This window comes from Ursus arctos, unplaced genomic scaffold, assembly GCF_023065955.2.
Source record: "Ursus arctos isolate Adak ecotype North America unplaced genomic scaffold, UrsArc2.0 scaffold_30, whole genome shotgun sequence".
Lineage (NCBI taxonomy): Eukaryota > Metazoa > Chordata > Mammalia > Carnivora > Ursidae > Ursus > Ursus arctos.
The window spans coordinates 25,796,896-25,819,858 of NW_026622986.1; the positions used below are offsets into that span (position 1 = coordinate 25,796,896).

General features: G+C 37.0%; 1 protein-coding gene across 1 annotated transcript in view; it reads right to left on the reverse strand.

Annotated features, from left to right (window-relative positions):
* The window catches only part of CDC123 (cell division cycle 123), a 59,321-nt gene that overhangs the window by 10,680 nt on the left and 25,678 nt on the right, over positions 1-22,963 (reverse strand). Inside the window, exons 5-10 of the mRNA XM_026478642.4 lie at positions 20,373-20,468; positions 18,254-18,360; positions 7,307-7,355; positions 4,035-4,110; positions 2,036-2,158; positions 608-636 (exon numbers count right to left, since the gene is read on the reverse strand). Of these exons, the coding sequence (XP_026334427.1) occupies positions 608-636; positions 2,036-2,158; positions 4,035-4,110; positions 7,307-7,355; positions 18,254-18,360; positions 20,373-20,468 (480 nt within the window). The remainder of the gene's footprint in view (positions 1-607; positions 637-2,035; positions 2,159-4,034; positions 4,111-7,306; positions 7,356-18,253; positions 18,361-20,372; positions 20,469-22,963) is intronic.

A 22,963-nucleotide genomic window follows, 5' to 3' on the forward strand; every position in this document is an offset into this window, starting at 1 on the left:
ATAAATGTGATTCCAATCATGCTAAGGATCTTTTAGTTGACTAAAGGTAATTATCTAAATATCAAAAGACAAACTCCCGGCCACACTTAAGTGTGCAAACTGAACTATTTTAAGCAGGCCCAGACCCCTGACAAAAGTGGAAAGCAGGACATAAAGTAGCCATTTAGACATCTGTTAAATTAATAAACCCTAATCCACAAAACTATTGAAGATATTATGTCTCCCACTGTTAAATATATGTTAAGGGAGATTCTTAACCACTGTGACTTTCAAACACCTTCGCTGGTTTGAGAAAGTATTTTTTGAGCAGTGGGCCCTCACATACATAACGGCTACGCACTCTGTAAGACCAGCCCTGATTTTTAAGCATATCAAATAGTTGTTACTGGGGCTGCTGGGTGGCTCAGTTCTTAAGTGTCTGCCTTTGGCTCAGGTCACGATGCCAGCGTCCTGGGATCAAGCTCCACATCGGGCTCCCGGCTTGGTGGGAAGCCTGGTTCTCTCTCTCCCACTCCCCCTGCTTGTGTTCCCTCTCTCGCTGCCTCTCTCTCTGTCAAATAAATAAGTAAAATCTTAAAAAAAAAAAAAAAAGATAGTTGTTACTTACCCTACTGTCTCTATATATATCGAACACAACTGCAAAGGAGAAAAAACTCAAAGTTAATGATGAACTACTATTTTCATGATCTAAGCCTCCTTTTGAAAACTAAAATGAATCTTATTATTAGTTACTCAAATAGCAGAATATAAGTACCTTGAGAACTTCATGCTTCTAAATCTCAAAATTTTTAAACATGATAAGGTAGCCTACGATGTTTCATTTATATGATTTTGTTCTCCTTTTCTCTACCCTCACCTATAATCCTTTATACAGTTGATCCTTAAACAATGCAGGGGTTAGGGGTGCTAACTTCCCTGCAGAGTTGGAAAACTCATGTTTAAGTTTTTACTTCCCTGAAACTTAACTACTAACAGCCTACTGTTGACCCAAATCCTTACCAGTAACATAAACAGTCAATTAAACACGTATTTTGTGTATTATATACTGTATTCTTACAATAAAGGTAGAGAAAAGAAAATATTAGTAAAATCGTAAGGAAAATATATTTACAGTCCCATACTGTACGTATCAGGAAAAAAATCCACATGTAAGTGGACCATGCAGTTCAAACCTGAGTTGTTCAAAGGACAATTGTATTTAAAACTTCAAACACAACATCTCAAAGAATTTACGATTATAAACAAATTATATGTACTAGTGAAAAAAACATCAATCACTTAACTCATTTGATGAGGAACGATTTCAGTAAAATCTGTAGTAGGAAAGCATAAAATCTAGCTATGGTTATGGCATGATTAATCTTTTTTAAAATCAAATCTGCCATAGAACCCAGGTTTGGCACGCAGAAATCAGAGTAAATTTTAGGATGCGTGAAAACTCTTTGATATACAATATACTTTCTTAAAAACAAGTCGCAAATGTTTATCTTGTAACTGGTACTATCTAACCATTCAAATAAAAAACCTAGAAAGACAGATCAACTAGCTACTTTAGTCTGAATAACACAAGCATTTTGTTCTCTGTAGATAGACCCTTTGAGATGAATAATAAGATATCTAAAATGGTAAGAGAAACACCTGCCTTGGTATTAAAAAGTGACTGATTAAAATAAGGTAAAATTAACATGCCAACCATCAGTAACACCAAATAGTAACAGAGCAAAGTAGTTAAAATACAGTGTTTCGAATCCAGTTTTAAAATCTGCACCACCGGGGTGCCTGAGTGGCTCAGTCAGTTAAAGCATCTGCCTTCGCTGCGGTCATAATCTCAGGGTCCTGGGATTGAGCCCCATATCTGGCTCCCTGCTCAGTGAGGAGTCTGTTTCTCCCTCTGCCCCTCCTCTCGCTGGTGCTCTCCCTCCCAAATAAATAAATAAATTCTCTAGAAAAAAAAAAAAAAAAAATCTGCACCACCATGAAATAGGTTCAGTAACATTACGTACTTCATTTCACTGAGTCAATAAAAAATACTCACAGTCTTCATCCAAGAATTTGTACTGTATGTGTTTCCTGAAAAAGTCTTGTATGCATCTGCAAATCTCATCCTTTTGTTTAGAAATATGATCATAGTACTGTGTATAGTCCCTTTGAGAAATACCTGAGAAGAAAATATTTTCTATCCATTATTATATAACATTCTTTACAAAAACACCAAAATGTAATTTAAACATCTTTTTGAGGGAACCATTAAAATAGATCAGACGACCGATCAGATGAATAGTGCATAATACATGATCCAGCATTTTATATAGATAAAAACTAATCAGTTGTAAAAAATTATCCATTCATATGGACAGATATATCCTAAGTTCCAGACTGTCATGTATTCTTACTTTAGAAATAGTTGTTATTTTTATTTAGTACAATAGAAAGAACTCAGTCACAAACATGTTTATAATTTAAAAAATGAAAGAAGCAATTTGAAACCTGCACACATTGTCAACTGCTGCTTCTTTGATTTTTTTCCAACAAACTTTCTACAAATTGGTATTCTTTTCCACTTTTTTGGGGGAAACTTAAAATATTCCATGTCTCCCAATTCATATTGTATTTCACAGAAATAGGCTATTTTTCCTGTTCACACGTGCTACCCTGCCTTTACAAGCCTGATGTTTCAAGCCATGGAAAAGTAAACATTCCTTTCTTCAGAGTGACTTGCTGATTTTATTCCAAATACACTGAAGGGATTATTGTAAAAACTCCCTCAATTTCCTCCAGGCCGAGGAAAGTTTTCCGTTCTGAAAGAAGGGCTTCCACCCAATTGCTTAATCAATGCCAATACGACTCCCTTCTTTAGCTCTACTTGTACTGCAGTTTCTCCAGGAATATCTTAAATATGATAAACACCCCAAGTTTCTTTTAGGTAAGTTAACAGATGTTAACGTCACATTCACTAAATAGTGCTGGTGTGGGGCACCTAGGTGGCTCAGTCGGTTAAGCGTCCGACTCTTGGTTTTAGCTCAGGTCATGATCTCAGGGTTGTGAGGCTGAGCTGTGCATCCGGCTCCACGCTGGGCATGGAGCCTGCTTAAGACTGTCTCTCTTTACCTCTCTAAAAAAAAAAATAGTAATAAAAAAATTTTTTTTAATTTTTTACATAACAAATTTTTTAAAAATGGTAAAAAATAGTGCTGATGTGATTCTATTCAAATCACACCTTTCTTTACTGAAGGTAAGTTTTACTGCATGGAAAACATGCAAAGACAAAAAAAGAGCAGATTATCTTCAATATTTAACTTGAGCACATCAAAGCGAACAAAATAATCTGAGAGGAAGAAAATGGGTGGCTTTTTAAGTAATGCACTTATTTGCCCACATATTTCCTCTTGCTAGAATAATAAACACTGCTCCAAAAATAGAAATAAAGATACCAAAACTTGGCTTTTTATGATGCTTAAAATAAGTGGTGTGTTGCTAGTAATACTTAGGAAAGTCCCAAAGAGAAAGCAGGTAACATGATACATAGCCTAAACTGGGAATGGCCAAGATCATCACTTTCCTCTCCAGAATCCAGACAGACATGATTAATGGACAAGATACTTTTCTGTGGAAATTGAGTATGGCCCCAGGAGCACTGTCAATAGAAAATTCCAGAGAGTCACTACCAATTGGCTAGAGGTAACATCTGAGATAAAAACTGATTATGATCCTCTCCTAATTACTAGAAATTCACTTCCATCAAAAGCTTGTCTCCTTGGGGCGCCTGGCTGGCTCAGTCGGAGCAGCATGTGACTCGTGATCTCAGGGTCGTGAGTTTGAGGCCCACGCTGGATGCAGAGATTACTAAAAATAAATAAACTTTAGGGATGCCTAGCTGGCTCAGTCAGAGGAGCACATGACTCTTGATCTCGGGGTTGTGAGTTCAAGCCCCATGTATGGTGTAGAGTTTACTTTAAAAAAAAAAAAAAGTAAAATAAATAAACTTAAAAAGAAAAAAAAAATCTTGTCTTCTTTTAATGGATGAAAAAACTCACCAATAAGCTTGCTTTCCTTGACAAAACATCGGAACTCGGCCCCAGGAATTAATTCACACCATTTTCGAAGAACAAGCTGTAGAGAGAGGAAAAATGTAACACAACCATGTAACAAGGGAATGTTTACTAGTCTACCAAACAATTTTATGCCAAGAGTATATTTTAATCATTGCCATTATCAAATAGTTTGGAAGAAAAGGCATCATAAACCATTCTTATCATGAGATGTAGGGGACAGATTTACTAGTCCAGTCAGTGGGGGAAATGCTGTTAAAATTCTTTATGACAAAATGCACTTTTGTCGCTTATTTATCACTCTGAGAGTTCTGACGTAATATACAAATCCAAGGATGATGAAGTTGAATCCTATCATCATTGGGTACAGTTGCCCTGTAATTATTTATGTTCTTCACCCTTTTAAGTATATCAAAAAATAAAAAGATATCCTAGTTATCTACCTTAGTACCATTGTGTAATACTCTGATAAAATTATTATTAATTTATCACTAAAAATCACTATAACCCTTCCATGATTTTGCCACTACTTTAAAGTAAAACAATTCTATCACTGGCCCAACTCATAAATGGGTTCTACTACTATACTTAACTATTATGTACAAATTCTCATATAGTACTAAATTGCAATAATTTTATAAATACTATAGTTGACAAATGTATGCTTCATTGTATGTTTTTACAATGTTCTTTGTAGAAAACTAGTCCTACTCTTCTGAAGTATTAATTGTAATACGTGGCCAGGGCCTCCAGCCTCCCTTATGCTGGCATACACTTCTTTGCCCTTTAAGACCTAAGAGATGGAACTTAAATTACACTAAGCCCCATTCCTGGAATAACCGCCAGTGGGCTCAGTGTCCTCCCTTCCCATACTCCCAGTTTCTTGCACCTAACATTCTAAGTATGCACATACATACCAAGTTATACTATGATAATTTGAACAAATCTCTCTTCCCTCCTAACTACTGGGTCTTATTCATCTTTATGTTCCAAGCACAAGCACGTAATACCTATCAGGTGCTTAAAAAATGTTACTAAGTAAAACTGTCAATATATAAGATACACGGCCACTAAAAATCCTGATATTAAAAAAAAAGGTAATGAACTGGAAAAATACACTGTAAGTGAAAAAAAAATGGCATGCAAAGTATTTTATGAAGAGAGTATATATAAACACACACACACACACACACACACACACACACTTATCTCAGGAAAGGGAAGTTAAACGCCAAAATGCTAATACTGAGGATATATCCAGGTGGTCAGTTCCTCATATTTTCTTACACTTTTTAACTTTTGATAGTAAATTGCTTTTCTTTAAAAAAAAAAAAACTTATATTGTTAAAATATGCCTAGGATTTTAAAATGCACTGATTTCAATTTTCACGGTTGTAAGCTCTTAGTCAAGTTTTACATGTGCTTTATTTTTTAAAAAGAACCTAATAATTAAATGAAGAACTAAAAACTAAAAATGTACACAGTTGTCATCTATTAAAAGCTAATACTGGCAAATATAGATTTTAGGGCTACAGTAATTTTTATTTAAGCAACAAAGAAATAAGCAATTGTTGTAAACTAACATTAATTTTTTGGAAAATCTGCATAATCTTTATTGAAACAATGTTTTGGACAGGTAACACATACATTGTGTCGTTGATTGAAAAAACACCTAAGGGTAAAAACTCCTCCCCAACCCATCCAGTCCCTCTGTCCTCCCCCTCAGAGGTAAATGGTGCTGTAAATTTCTCACATAGCTTTCTGGAAATAATCTACAAATAAATGAGCATAGAGTACATGTATATATCTTTTTAAATACACACAGAAGGAATACACTACATATAGAATTCTGCTTGCAACTTTTCATTTTAATTATTCTAAGAATATCACTTTCCTGAGCTTTTAAAACTGAGTTTTAAACCCTATGCACTAACATGATAATGGCATATTCCCAAAAAAGCAATACAAGAGCAAACTGATGGTGAAATCAATCTTGGGGATAGAAGATGACATCTCAAACAGAGATTATGCCTCGGGGCAAGACTTGAGAAATAATCTTTGTCATTTTGTGTTTTCCAGCACCAAATGATAAGACACAGCAGGTTTTTAATAGATGTTTGTTCAGTGAAATGATATGAATATAATATATACATATAAAGAATGTTATAAAAATGTTTAATGATTGGGGATATGCTCATACTATGCTATTAAGTCAAAAAAACCCTTCACAACTGGTATGTAAAAAGCCCAATTGTAAGTGCTAAAAGATCCAGTTTGGTGGCCTGGTAAATAGTAAATTAACTGTTCTACAAACATGGTATAATCACAGAAGATATACCAATATATATTCAACACATTAAAAATGTCTTGATATAGTGAGTCAGTGGGTAAGTTTTGAAAGTGTATACAAAGGTGACAAAGCAAACAATGAATTTTTTTTAAATGAATAATTTTTTTTTTAAAAGACCACTGGACTAATTCTAATTGGTATTACAAATCCAAAAATCCAAGTGGTTTGCAATTATGGAGCAGGATGACCACTCTCTTTAACAAATTACGAGCTGTCAAAGTTTTCAAAAGTACTACGTTTTGACAATCCAAGTCCAAGAAGAACCAGGAGTAATGATGAGGAAGAGCCTATCAGGGATATAGCTGAAACCTGGAATCAAGATTTAAAAGAAAAGTATGTTTCAGAGTCACTCATAACAACTGATGAGTAGTTACTCGAGTCCAAGAACACTGCCCATTTCAGGGAGGGGTATGTGGCGGGGGGGAGCATATAACTTCAAACCAGGAAACTACAGAATAAAATTTGGGTTTGCTATGTTCGAATTCTTATTGCTACTTCTAAAAATGTTTTCCAGTATCCTTTCAATCTAACTTCCATGTAATTTGTAAAATGAGTAAACAACGTAAAAAAATAAAAAGGTCCACTGAGCCTAAATGGTAAAATGGTGATGATTATTTTTCTTCATACACCAGGTTAAAAAGCCTACCCAGCTTAAGCCAGATGATGGGTATAAGGTATTTGTTTTATTACAAAATGCATACATTCTATAGTATGTATATACTGTGTATATGTGTGTATATATTTACTTATACATATATTTTTCATAAACTTAAAAATTCAATGGCTCTACGTTCCCAGAGAAACTGAACCAAAAAATTTTATTCATTTTGCTTAAGAATAGATAGCAATTTTCAACACATCTTCATCTAGGATTATCAATTACAAGATTTAAAAAATAAATCCTTACCTCATATTCTATACAAGGATCTGGAGAATCATCAGTACAATGAATAAATCTTTAAGAGAAAAAAAGGCAACTGAATTTTTTTCATGCCAGTTTATGTACACACATTATTTATATTCAATGTGATATGTGTAAGGTTTTACTAGAAGAATCCAGGAACAGGAGGCTATTTCAAATCTGATGAACATTTATTAAGCACTTTTAACATCAGATGTTAGCTGAGGCACCCGAAATGGTATTTCACTAGTCCTCAAAACCACCAAGTAAGCTACTATTATCTTCATTTTCTGTCAAAAAACAAAGAAATTTAGACCCAGAAACAACCAAATTTAGTGACCAAGCCAGGACTAAAACTCAGATTGTCTAAATATAGATTCCAAATGAAGACAGGATGGCGCGGCTGTTCTACAATTCTCATTGCCTTCCTTATGGCTAAACCAGAGGTCTACTTCTCTGCTGACATTACCTCTACCATCTAAAGCCACACAAAGTTAATCCAATCCTTACCCTGCATGCCATTTAAAAAAATATTTGATAAACTACTCATTCCTTACATTTACTGCTTCCCCCTCTAAAAATCCTCCACTTCATTAACAATTTTTCATGTATTTTCTAAACCACCTTTGTTAAATGTCTCCCTATGCCTAGAACTGGCTAGGTACCAGAAATGTTAAAATGACCTGAGTCCCTTGTTCTTTAGGAGGTTAGTCTGGTGGGGAAAGCCTAAAAAGTAGACAAAGAAATTAAAAACACCGAGAGCAAAAATAAAAATACTTCGATAGCACAAAGGAAAAACTGATTAGCTCTCTGGGGGGTGGGGAGGGGAGGTGGTAGTCGAGAAGGCTTCATTCAACAGGAAGGGAAGGGTCCACATTTAAGGCAAAGGGAAGCATGCACTAAAGCAGGAAGAGAAATGAGAACTGTCAGGCTGTATGCAGAGAACTACCTCGGATTCGCGCGGATGGAGTGTAGAGTGCAAGGAGAACAGCCGAAAGATGAGGTTAGACCTTGCACACTGTTGGTAGGAACGTAAACTGGCGCAGCCGCAGTGGAAAAATGTATGGAGTTTCCTCAAAACAGTAAAAGTACAACTACCATATGATCCAGCAATTCCACTCCTGGGTATTTACCCCAAGAAAACAAAAATATTAATTCAAAAAGATTTATGCACCCCTATGTTTACTGTAGCATTAATAACAGCCGAGATATGGAAGCAGCCCAAGTGTCCATCGACAGATGAATGGATAAAGATATGGGTATGTTAAACAAAAAGCAGAAACAGACTCATGTTTATAAGAAATTGACTCATAAATACAGAGGACAAACTGGTGGCTGCCAGAGGGGAAGGGAGTGGGGGAATGGGCAAAAAGGGTGAAGCAGGGTGGGAGATACATGTTTCCAGTTAAAGAATGAGTAAGTCATGGGATAAAAGACACAGCATAGGCAATCTAGTCAGTGGCACTGGGAGAGTGTTGTATGGGGACAGATGGCAGCTACACCTGTGGTGAGCATACCATAAAACATGGACTTGTTAAATCACTATGTTTTACACCCAAAACTAATGAAACATTGTGTCAACTATACCCCAATTAAAAAAAAAAAAAAAACGACATTGGAGAAAAATTTTGGATAAGGAGGAGTATCCAGATTGTGAAGGGTCTTGTCTCTCTTGGGAGGCTGTACTTTATTATACAGACAATGGGGAGCTAAGTTCCTAAACATGTGAGGGCTTTAGGACTACCACTGTGGCAATGGTACTGGACAGCTGAGAGGGGAGGAGTGGCAAGTAGGGAGGCGGGGAGACCAGTTAGAAGGTTCGATCCAATAGCCCTGGGGAGAGATAAAGGTCTAGCTGCTGCAGTAGGAGTGGGGGAGGAGGAAGGCACTATACAAAGTTATTCAGGAGGCAAAGCCAATATTGCCTGGCACCCTGCTGAAAGTGAGGGGTGAAGGAGAAAGAGGCTGGGATGACTGAGGTCTGGTTTCAAAGACTGGCTGGACAGTGATGGGAATGCTATTCACTGAGACTGAGAGAAAAGCAGGTGACAGGGCTGAGGGAAAGATGGGAGAGAATTATGTTTGTATGTGGAGAGTGGGAGACATCCTGGGAGAACCACACAGAGATGTCTAGGAAGCAACCAGAAATAAGGAAACTCAAAGAGAGGGAGGAGTTGAAGACAATTATCTGGAGTTACATAATCACATAGGTATAAGAGCTAAAGTAGAGGAAGTAAACAGAAGCAATCACCTCAGGCAGATGACAGAACCTTGGAGAACACCAACAATTAAAGAGTGAGCAAAACTTGCAGTCGAGAGACCTTTTTAGTAAAAAGAAAAACCCCATGCAAAGAAAACAAAAAATACTTTTAAAGATCTCTTAAGCAATTTACAAGTAAAACTGAGTTTGAAAAGCTTTTCAATTCCCCTGAATATTTGATTAGGTTAGAATTCTCTGTAATCATTTGTAATTTATACTATAAACAATAACAATCCCAATTTATTTGGTTGGCTGAGATTCTCAGAAAAGAACCCTTATTCCTACTAACAACTGGGCATGGACAGATATAATCTGAATTAAAAAGAAAAGTACACCCAATGTGCTTTGTTGAAAAACAATGGGTTTTCTCTGTGTTAATGAACAGGCACCAATAATCCTATGAGAAAGTGCTATTAATATCAATTTATCACATGAGGATACCAAGGCTCTGAAAGGTGAGAGATCAAGAAAGTGGTAGGGAGGGCACTAAACTGGCAAGGATGGAGGTTCTAGAGCTGCTGTTAGGGGTGCCTGGGTGGCTCAGTCGGTTAAGTGTCCGACTCTTGATTTCAGCCTAGGTCATGATCTCAGGGTTTTAAGACTGAGCCCCACACTCACTGTGGAGTCTGCTTGTCTCTCTCGGCCTCTGCCCCTCCCCACCGTGCACACGCACACTCTCTCAAAAAAAAAAAAAAAAAAAAAAAAGAGCTGCTGTTAAAGCTCAGATTTCAGCTAGAAAAAAACCAAAATAAAACACCATAAATACCAGATACATCTAAAAAAAGTCCTTATCTTTAATAGTTCCACATAATAAATTTTTCTTCATTTCAAAAGATTCCTTGCCTTTTTTCCTATTTTAACAGTCTGAACATTTTAATTAGTAAAAATTGCTATTTTATGAACTCTATTATAAAAATTCCTTTTATCCTTAAAACACATATATACAAATTTTATTCTTTTAGTTTTGAGAAATTAAAAAATACATAAAAGTACAAAGTGCACATGTAATGCTTTTATAAGCCAATTCAAGCTTACTTTAAAAGTTAATATTTTATGTTTTACAATATATACAAATATGGAATCACTATGTTGTACACCTGAAACTAATATAACATTATGTCAATTATACCTCAGTAAGAAAGAAGAAAAAAGGAATATTTTGGCTTCCAACTAACCAATAGTTCATTATCAATGATAAAACTGAACTATCTTTTCTTAATTTAAATGTATCTAAAACATACAGGGAGATGGAAAGAGGGAAATGGCAAAGGAATTTGAATAAACAAAATAACGGCATTATCGTAATGGTTAGTGTAGTACTACCATTCTCATTTTTGAAATGTGATTTAATCCTGTGGGTGCCATAGTTTTTGTAAATCTGGTAACAGAGGATAGTTAATATTATTCTATAAAGAACAAGACAGATTGATGTTCTATATCTATCTATTTTTAAAATACTACAGGAAACCCAAAAGGCACAATTCCAAAACACAGATCCTTCATTGTCTAATGTTTTCACTGCTTTGATATTCCTACCAATACTGATTCAGCCCTTGGTTAATCCTCACATTGCTACTTTAAAACAGGTATACATTTTAATGCATATTTGCATTCTCCCATCCTATAACATTTATTTTTTAAGTGTTGATTGGTTTAACATTTAATGTTATTTTAAAAGCCTGGTTAGTTTCAGAAAGTAGAAGTGAGAATGTCTGTGGTGTGTGAGATTATTGTATAAGGATTTTTCTTATTAAGATGATTAACCAGATGGCCCAGTACGGTTCCCGCAAGAGAAGAGTGCAAAGCCAGCTAGTTAAGCCTGAATGTAAAGGTCAGTAATAGCATTTTCAAGAGCTTAGCTGAATTACTGCAAAGAATGCTGTGTGTGAATATTTACCCACTTACATTCTGGAGGAGGTAGGTTTAAGAAGCAAAAATGAGTAAGATAATGAGGGTACTAACAACACTGGAATTTTTACAATCCTTATATATAAATTCATGTACCTAAAACCTGTTCTAAGAGTCTCAATTCTTTTTATGAGTTTAATTAATTAAAACACTTCCTTTATATTATCTTTGAGACTTCTGTTATTTTAAATTGGTACAGCTCTACTTCCTCCTCTCATCTGCTGTCTCATCTTGAGGCATGATCGACTGTTTTCTCGCGGATCTTGGTATTTCTACATGAGCGCCTATTTGGTCCGGCTCATTTCTCTGGGGGTCCCATGAGGCCTGCGTTGCTGAGTCTTCCCAGGGCACTCGGTATTTGCATCTTCTAGGTGCCTCGAAAGTAAAAATGACTGGAGGACTGACTTTTTTACATTAATTTCTTAGTTAATGGGAGATCTCCAACAGGCAGGTGGTTCAAATTCTGTTTCCCAAAGTTCATAATGAAATATAGGCCTGACGTTTCATTAAAAATGAAAAACCCAAAGCCCAAGGGGATTCAGTCCTGCTTCCCTGTCACTGTGCCAATGGATGAATTTTTTTTCTTGTTCATCTTTACTGAAGGCGCAGAACGGTCTCTTTTCCAAATCCTCACTTTATTTTGGCTTAATGCTTGGCCCCAATCCCATAAAGGGATTAAAAGTTATGTCCCTTATAGGCTCTGATAACGACCCCTAGGAGGCTTATCTACCTAACCTTCTGATTTTCCATGCTCTTTAAATTTCTTGCATCTGGGATTTGCCTTTTGTTTCTCGTGAATTCAGCTATGCATTTTTCTGTTGTAGTTTATATTTTACCCAGCATCTCTAGATAATTTGTAACAAAAGATTTTTTCAAGTTATCTTAGCCTGCTACTGAGCTAAAACCAGAAATTAATGATCAGTTTCTTAAAGTTCTTTTATAATTACAAATAAGAACATTTTGAATCTCATTTGAACATCTCTGCCAACCTGAACAGGCTAGCTATAATTAGTACTTACTAACAATTTTCATGTACACTTATGAGCTTATTGTGCATGTCCAAGTGTGTTTTTAAATCCCACTTCTAAATTTTTTCCTGGGTAAATATTTTATTATAACTTGGAAGATTACTTTGACTGAAATTTTCAACAAGGTAACAAGAGAAAGTAGTATTAAATCAAAGTCACTGCTTTATGGTCTGGATAGAAAGGAGGCTCCCACATAGAATTATAATTATAGTTTCTCTAGCTAGCCATTAAAACTCCAAATAAACATAAATGTTATTAAATGATGAATGTTACGTTATCTACAATGGGAATTATAAACTAAAAAAAATTCTCAGGTACAAAAACAGTAAAGATTTTATTTTGGAAAAAAACCAACAAAACCCGAAAGTCTATTCTGATGAAAGCTACTATGAAATTATACCAATGTATTTTTAAAACATTCTGAAATTAGCCAATAAACAGGAATTTTTGAGAGTAATGTTCTAGATCCAAATTTTTGAAAGAAAAGAAAGAAAAAAAAAATTTTAGCCCAAAACTGCAAGGACTGTGCTCGGCCAGCACTGATCACTGGCAGGCAAGAAGGCTATCTTTTTTCTTTCATTTCTACTCAAGCTACTTCCCAATTCATTCCCTCAACTTCAACAAAATTGCATTTCCTGTCAGCCACAAGGTCTTAGCATAAATAGACCTATTCATTATGCCCTAAACATGTCTTAAGATTGACATACTTTTTTCTGTGAACTTCATAACTGTAATCAACAAGTTTTTATCATGCCATTCCAAACAGTTCACACAACGAAAAAGAACAAATGTAATACGTTCAATGATAAGGATGTGGGTGTGTGGAGCAGAGGGCAGCACAATCAGGAATATAGGGATGTACTCTAGTATACGGATGGGGCAGAATGTGTCCCATGCTTTGTTACCAGGAAAGAAGGAGACGCCCAGAAAAGGATGCATGTGCCTGCAGTGGGCTGAGCCGTGCTACAATTCAGAAATACACTGTACAAGAAAGAGCTAGACGGAGATGAAAACAGAGACAACGCTAGAGGAAAACATTTAAGTTGAAGATGAATCCTATGTGTCGGGGGTAAGGGGTGAGATTCTGGCACTGGACGTACAGATTTACAATATTACCTACTCAAACGGTATGAACTGGGCCTCTAATTTGGGCCAGTCACATGGCAGGAGCAGGGGAAGGAGAATCACACTATTGGTATATTTTGAGACTAATATCTATGTGAATTTACTCTAGGCAACTTAGGTATTACCTACGTCCATTAGCTGAGATCACAATTTCACCATTTTTATAAGTAGTGAGAAAACATCTTCATTAAAGCTTTCTGAAGTGGCAGTAAACACAATCATTAATGTTTTAAAGTGGCCTACCACCCTAGATATTTACTAGGGCACGAGTCTCATTGGCAAGCTTTTTTTAAAAGCTGGAAGGTTACTTTATACCTCACAGTAAACACTTGCTAAGTATAAGAAAAAGTGTAAATTATGGGCAGGAAAAAAATTGCAGAGCCATGGAACATTAAGCATTAAAGTTCTGGTGCTGGAGACTATTGCTCATGAGGAACCCACAGAACCAAGAGTTCTGGTGCACAGATGCCGTTCCAGATTTCACTGGTGGTGGAAAAACAAAGATAAAAGTAAACAATAATGAACTAAGGATCGTTGGGTACGTCATTTGATTTTTCATAGAATTCTTCTTCAAAAAGAGATAAAATATGCTATCTAAAATTAAAATAACTTACAGCAGAAAAAGTGTCATCTCATTAAATGGGCCCTAAAAATCACAAGGTAAAGGTTCAGTCAGGCCCAACTTACACACAAAATTTTACTCCTGAGACTACTTGCTGACTTTTAGGATTAATAACCAGTTTTGTGATAATCTTAAGAATGCATACAAATTACGTCAAGCATAGCTGAGTTAAATTACTAAGACAAGGGAAATTTCCTAACCTCTAATCAAATTTATCTTGTGGGTGACAAATCCCTCAGAGAAACACTTAATGGATTAATTTTTTCACCCGCTCAGCCCTTCCTTCCAAATGCCAATTGAATACCGGATATTATTTTCTTGCCTTGGCCTACTGAAGTGACACTTAATCAATAAAATAATTGCTGAAAGCAGCCTTGAGACTCAACAAGTCTAACCACATAAAATGTTTATATCTGGGCAAACAGTTCACTCAGTGAGTCTAGTGCGACAGATTGTGTTAAACGTGTCATACTTCAACTTCCACTTTTTAAAGCTTCCTGTGTACGATAACCAGTTTTGAGGAACAGGAAAAATAAGAGTACTTAATAATCTGTATCAGCTCACAACTGTGGCAGATAGTGCTGCTGTTCTCCCGCGAGCTCTTCCCGACCTGCATCCTTGCTAACACAATTGTGGCTGCTGCATCAGGAAGCACTTGTACTCTCAGTCCCCTCAGGAATCCAGGGGATGCACGTGCTGCTTAATCTAAGCAGTCCTCAAGGCGTGGGCCTCCCCAAGCCTCATGAGGGTAACCTGGGAACTTCTTAGAAATTCTATTCTCGGGCCCCACTCCCAGCCTACTGAGCCAGAACCTCAGGGAGGGGACCAGCCATCTGTGTTTCATCAAAGCCCTCAGATGATCCTGATGCGTGCTAACGTCTGACAGCCCCGGTCTAAACCAGTCATTACATTTCTGTTCCCTCTGCCAACGGCTGGATTAGGCTGGGTCACTATGCGGCCAATGAGCCTGACAGGAAGTCTCCTGGGTAGCTTCCAGAATGCTTTATTTGCTCACATACAGAGAGTAGTGAGAGGAAACACACCACTCTTCTATTTTAGGTTCAGATACTGTCACGTCTTCACGTGATGCCCAGAACTGTAACAGCAATCTTGAAACCAGTAGGTGATAATCCCAAATACCACACCAGTAAGCCAAGCATGAGCATAGGGGAAAAACTGGAAGAGCCTGGCTCCTTGGAGACCTTGAAAAGCAGCTCAATTAACCCCAGAAATACCCACGCTCCAGAGTCCTTATTAAATAATATATTTTTTAAAATTCTGAATGTGTAAACTACTTTTAGTTGGCCTACTGTTAGCTTGCAATCCTGACTGGCATATCTTTCTTTTTTTGAGGTAAGCCCCAAAATAATAAAAACAATATGATGTCACTTTTATAATATTATATAATCTTACACATATCACAGATAATTATATAATAACTCCATAAAGTCTTTTTATAATTTACATTTATATTTACTGTTTTTATTTATAACATTTTTATTATATAATAAATTCTTACAAAATTAAATTCTTTATGATATTCTCTATTTTAATTTGAGGCATTTTTAAAAGGAGGAATTTATGACTTTACTAAGAGAAAATACAGAAACCATTTAGAAAGGCATTATGGAAATTATATTCTGGTTTTGGTTCTACTAACTAGTTTGTGGGAACAAATGACCAAGCAGATTTAGGCCTCGATTTTCCAACCGATAGAAGGAAAGAGATTAAATCATTGACACAATCCTGTCTAAATTAAAGAATTACACTCCGAATTTAATCTTTCAAGGCTCCTGAAAGGCCTATGAGACAAAAGTTCATCTTTCACTAAAGATCCTATCAATACAGATTTTTATGGTGATAAGACTTACAGCTCTGCGGCCTCCTACTGACAAATACTTCCAGAAGAAGGTGACTCATTAGAGCCGGCCAGCTGAAAGGCTACAAGCTCGGTGCTTGGGTTTTGTTTCTGCCAACTCCCAATTATTTAGACTAGGAGAAGCATGGTATTCTGTGGGTAAACACTCTTAATCCAAGGCCTCAAATTCACTTGCTGCCTTAACCTCCCTCCCAGGCAAAAGTCAAAGAGCACAGAAGGCCAAACAACTGACTGGTATTTCTACCTTCTCCTGGACTACTGTTAGATTCATGCAGGACAAAGAGAAAGAGGTGGGCTAGGGAGCAGCAGCAGTTCACCAAGATGCAAAGATGACTTAAAAAACCATCAGCCACAGAAAATTAAAAGCGACTTACAGTAATTTTTGAAAAGGAAAAGATGTCTTCATACTCTCACTGCAACTAGTGTTAAAGGTACATGGAAACCCCTATCTGATAACTAGCAAGTACAGAGCATTTTTAATGTAATATAGTTTAAGGCCCCTTTACTTAAAGCATTAGATATTTAAAAGCTTTATAATGGACAAAGAAGACAGCGACGACTTCCTCAAATCAGAGGGACTCTCCTAGAACGGAAATGCCACAGCATTATTACTAAACAAGGGCCGCCAAACACCTACTAATGTCTGTGCCACTGTGACCACAAAAGGTGGACAATGAAATACGAAAACAATATAAAGCTTTTCTCTGTAAATGAGCCAGAAGTATCGATACAGGTAAACCCCTTTTATAATAAACTTAGAATTTAACCAGACTCATTTATTAACACCGAACTTCATTCGTTATTATAATACTAAAACCAACGCCCAAGCTGCAGAACTCAGAGGCCAAAGACCAGGTGCACAACTGACATGCAGTGAGTTTATTTTTTTGTGCCAGGCTTCTCCTCAAAAAAGGGTCTGAAGCTGAAATGGGGTGAATGGGCAGGGCAGACGACATAGACGGACGGGGAAGAAGTGGCATAGGTACACAGTATTTGCACCCCTATTCACCCGCTTAGTTGCTGGATTTTGTGATATGCCTTACTTTAGACATTGGTTTAAGTAGTAGTTTAAGTGCGATAACTGGTTTGTTTATGATGGGTAGGATGGGAAATCTAGAAGAATACCTATTTGATGACAGAATGAGAGAGCATAAAGAGTCACCGGCAGGTCAACGGTGGAGGTGGGTTACCTGCCTATGAGTTCTTTAGCTAAAGAGTAACTGGCAAAGAAAGGAAAACAGCAATTCCATTTCCTGAAATTTATTCTAGGAAAAAAATTAGGAACATGCATAAAAATTTAGCTCAGGGATATTCACTATAGAACTATTTACAAATACAAGACTGATCAAACAAATCATGCTGTAGCTATCCAGTGGAATGCATTAAAGTAATTTTAAACAATGATGCATATACGACACGTAAAGATGTTAGCTCTATACTGCAGGCTACTAAGCAAGATGAACTACGTGATCCCATTTCTGTGTTAAAATATCAGAATATGGTTAGACACAGGTATATCTATATTATACGTAAAAAAAAGAAAGAATTCTGGAAGGACATAAAACTAACTGTGGTGAGGTCATGGGTGCTTCTATATTTCCTGTTTTTGTTTAGTTCAAATTTCTAATTTTGTTTTTCTATAAGCATATATTGATTTTATAATGAGAAAAAAATTACCAAAATATTTAATGGGCAGATACAAAGAAAGCCCTTGATATTTACGAATATTCATTGCAGCGCATTTACCATCAAAGGAAAAGAAAGGTCTACTTTAATAGGACTTGTTATATGGAACTGCTATTGTGTTGTTATGGGTTTTTTTAAGAGATTTTATTTATTTATTTATTTGAGAGACAGACAGAGAGATATAGAGACAGAGCACAAGCGGGGTAGAGGGGCAGAGGAAGAGGGAGAAGCAGACTCCCCACTAAGCAGGGAGCCAGACGTGGGGCTCAACCCCAGAACGGGGAGATCATGACCTAAGCTGAAGGCAGACACTTAACTGACTAAGCCACCCCGGCGCCCCGGAACTGTTGTTTTTAACAGTACTAGAAGCAATGGGATTTCGCCTTCAGCCAAACTCTCGTAAGTACAGAAACTACTGACATGGGAGATGAAGAGACATACTTACGGCTGAGTGAAGTCACGAGTGATGAAATCAGAACTCTTGAACAACAGAAAGATGTCGCTGAGGGTTTTACATTTCAGAGAACTGTTCATTGCTATCCAGTATGCATCCTAAATAATGATAAAGCACATGCAACTTAGCATATATTCCAAGTCAGTTGCTATGTATGAGGCTCAGGCCTATACACAAAACTGATAACACACATTTCGTTTAAAGAAAAGTTCAGGTGAGACATTTTAGCTATACTATCCAATGTCAAATCACACTTCTGAAAGACTGAGAGTAGGGCCACTGCATGCTGCACGCTGGGTTACGAACACTGAGCTGTTAAGGTCCTCACCTTCCCGCTCAGGCCCAAGCACTTCCCTGTGTTTGCCCTTCTGATGATGAAAGAGGGGTGAAGAAGTATGAGAAGTGCGGACACTTGAGCTAAAAGATCAAGGTGTAAAGAAAGAGCCTGACCAGCTACTCTCTAAGAAAAAGAAGACACTTTTTCTCTTCTTGCTTCTGGGCAGTGACAGCTGGGACTCCTGAAATGTGAGGACTGGACAGTTCAGCCCCATGTCTACCAGATCAGAGAGGGAAGAGATGAAACATTCTGCACCACCGCAGTTTTCAATGCTGAACGTCTCATACATACAAACCAGAAAAAGGTAAGAACTGCAGGCACACTGGGCACAAAGCTTAGCAAAACATGCCTAACAATGACATTTATTACGTCATTTATTAAACATACTGCTCCCATAGATCAGACACAGGGCAGTAATCTAATTTTGAGAAAACAAATGATTGCAAAAAATGAATTATCCACACGTGAAAGAAAGCAGTGGCACATGGTAGGCACACAAAAATAAAATATAAATGAACAAATGAATAACTTCAAACCACAAATAATCCACCATCCTTAAGTGGAAAACCTCAGCCCAGTTCAGCAGTAAAAAATGATTCAAATTAGTGCTCATATACGAACTAAAAATGAGTTTTAATAACTTCTTTATAATAACTTCTTTACAATTCCTCCCAGTGAAAAAGACGATGAACTTCTGGTTGAGAATGGTACACTGACCAGAGATTTAATTCCAGTGAAATAACAGTAGACGCGTAGAAAACCATGAATTCCAGGGAAAACAAAGGGTGAACAAGAACACGAAGTCATCCTATACAGTAATTATCAGACGTGCACAGTCTGCATCACCAGAGTGTCAGAAACACTGCATCCTGACCTAAACGAAACACGACAGTACTCAAATGAGGAGAGCAGAGTATAAAGCAGCGGGAATGGGAGATGAGAGAGTGGAATCTTCTCGTTCCTGAGTGGGCAGCAATAATGAGTATCGGTAGTTAAAGGATAAAGTCGTAGAGGAAAATAACAAAAGAATGAACTGAAACAAGGACAGCAGTTCCCTCTGAGGAGTGAGAAATGGCAAAGCAAAGGAAGTGTCAGGACCTGCTGGTTTAGGGAACAAGAGTCCAGATCTTTTAAAAATTTAAATGATGTACATGTGTAACTAATTTTCATCAGTTAAAATAAAGGCTAGATGAGGTACAATTTGTCATTCGTTTTAGAATAAGAAAAGAAAGGCCCATGGGATGATTTTTGAAAATGCAAGTAAGTCTTTGATTCCTTAATGAACTCTGCTGCCATAATTGTTTTCCACTAGATTAGAAAAAAGAGCAAATTTTTCCATAGACCTTGACTTAAAAAATCTTGTCAATGCAATGTCATAATGATAAAACACGATTTAAGAAAATGTCAGCTGATGTCCCGAATGGCTCTATGTCTAGGTCCTGTGACATTTTAATTTTCATTATTTTTCAACAGAGAAAAATTTCTCTGTTACACTGGACAGCTGAAGTTTTGAAAGGGGCAGAGAACGGCCTTAATCAGATTCTAGCACAATCAGCAACACAAGAGGCTGCAACTGTCTTTTGGCAAAATATATAGTATTTTACAGACTTAGGAAATCAGGAAAAGTAGAAGGGGGAAATAAAAATAAATTCTGCAGTGTTTTCCCTAGAATTAGGAATAAAATTAAACCCTCTGTGGGGATATAAAAAGAAATGAATAGCAAAACAAAGAATATTCAAACAGTAAGAGAGAGATTTACTGATGTGTTCGTACCCTTGGGGCACTCCAGTTAAGCTTAGGAAATACACTGCCCCCCAGGGAATTGATAGCTTCTTGGACTTTCGTGGTGAACTCTGGAAATTCCGGTGCCTACAGAGAGAAAGGAGAAATCATTTGGGCAGGTTGATAACATCACAATAAACACAGAAAACAAGATCAAAATCTCAAGGTTAAACAATTAAGCATGTTAAAAATAAGTCAGAATACGAATCACTATCAGAATTTCTGAATGAGCTAAACAAAATGAATGATCAAGTATTTACCAGAAAGGGAAAAAAAATAACAAGTGCCCAAATGGTACTTTCCAAAACAATCAAAACCCATGAAGCTAAAAAGACAGATGTCAAGAGGCATCTGGGGACGTGAGGAAGGACTGAATGGTTCTCTTAACACGTACAAAACCAACATATTAAGTGAAAAGAGACAGACAGAATGTCACCTGTACCCATACTCCAAAGTTTCAAAGTAACACCACACATTTAAAGGGCCAGAAGCCTTTCCATCTAGAGGAAAAGATTCTTGGACATATCCCCAAAAGCCTTCATGAAAATGAGAAATAAATGATGTGCTTAACTGTATTTAAACACTGCTATTTCCAGACAAGTTTTAATATAAACAAAACTCAAAAATAGGACCATGGTGCAGTTAAAATGTTCTTTCCTTTTTGGTTAACTTTAAAATGCACATTTTATATAAGCAAGTAACCAAAACGTTCCTAAGTGTCATTTCAACCAGGAAGCAAAGAGAAATAGCGTGAAGAAACACTCTTCTGCGAGCCTTACGTCCCTAGCTAAGGAGCACACGAACATTAGCAGAGAAAAGGACTAAGAGAATCGGACGTGGAGCCTGCAGGGGACAGAATACAAAAATATTAACAGGTTTGCTACAGTCACATTATCCCTTTATATCTGCCGCCCTCTACTGGGCAACTGCAAATTTTGAAAAAGTCCAGTAATGACAAGTTCTTCCGTAGGGGAAAAAAGTTAGACCAGGTCTAGAATGAGCCAAACTACACGCTGCAAAAATAAATCAAATGGCTTCTGTTGACCCCCTTAATCTAATCCAGTTACGACGGAGAGAAAACTGTGTTAAGAGTCTGGAAAAAAGACTGGAAAAAGACCAAAAAATGTCAGTTTAAAACAAAAGGTGACCTATCCCCCAAACTAGAAACCAGCTTTAAGCAGTAAGCTAGTGAGTAAAGAAGGGAGAAATCACAGCTGACTGGACCTCCTTCCTTTCTGCTACAGATGTCTATGATCTCTAGACAGGCTGGCAGCATCTTTAGTATCTGCCACCGTGCCCATCTTCCGTGTGACATCTTCAGCTTAGACACAGGAAATCAAACAGCAGCCATTCACAGAGGCTTTCAAAATGAGTAACAGCCTGAGTCCTTTACCTACCATTTGGCTCTCCCCATGAGAAGGAATTATGATCTATGTTAAGCCAGTAATTTCCTTATGATCTGCTGAAGTTGCTGATGTGTCTCGGCTAGGATTCTATCCATAAAAACACTTATCTAAAATCTGCATTAGCAGTATTTTCATGAACGGTGTAGTTATACAAATTTTACAACATGAAGGGGTTCAATCTTCAAAGACAAAACAATTTAATTTTCCTAACCCATAAAATTTCACATTGCTTTATATTTATGTATTATATTTCGAGAGGTGACAGATTACCTCACATATTCAAATTATTCAACTTCAGGAAATCCTGCTACAAAGATCCCAAAACAAATTTAAATTATAAGAAGTTTAAGTATTGTGGAGAAAAATGTGTGCTTCAGTGGAAGACTCTACTATCTACCTACAGCACGCCCTCTGGATTATCTGATTCTAGCTAGGTCTTTTTTTTTTTTTTTTTTAAGATTTTATTTATTTATTTGAGAGAGAGAGAATGAGAGAGAGCACAAGATGGGGGAGGGTCAGAGGGAGCAGCAGACTCCCTGCTGAGCAAGGAGCCCATGTCGGGACTCAATCCTCAGACCCCAGGATCATGACCTGAGCCGAAGGCAGTCACTTAACCTACTGAGCCACCCAGGTTCCCTGACTCTAGCTAGGTCTATGAGCTGTTTTATAATTTGGAAAACCGTAGGTAAGTGATAACAATGAAAAGTATTTCTATGGACATAAAAATTCTATCCTGCCTGAGAGTGAACCAGTTGACTTCCCTCCCCCCACCCATGAGGGAGGCAAAACCAATTCTGCCTCATTTATGTATTCAATATTTCTAATCTATACATGTGTCTGTCCTTTGGATTCTCTTTGGAACCAGTTAACACATCTGCCTAGATCCCTCATGAGCTAAATAAAACCTTCAACATATGTTAAAGATTTTTATATCAATATGGGAATCACGACTCTACCTTTTTCTGAAAATTACCTTTCAACAGATTTAACTAATAGGATTCTTTTAAGTTCCTAGCTCAAGTTGATTTCAAATATGCAATACACCTCAGTTTTCCAGGAAAAGGTTCCTGTTGTGATTGATAAAAATCTACATTTTTTATCATATCTGGCGACTTTCTGTGATCCAAACTCCTGTCTTTCCAACTACACCTACCATACCCATCCAGAAAGGGTATT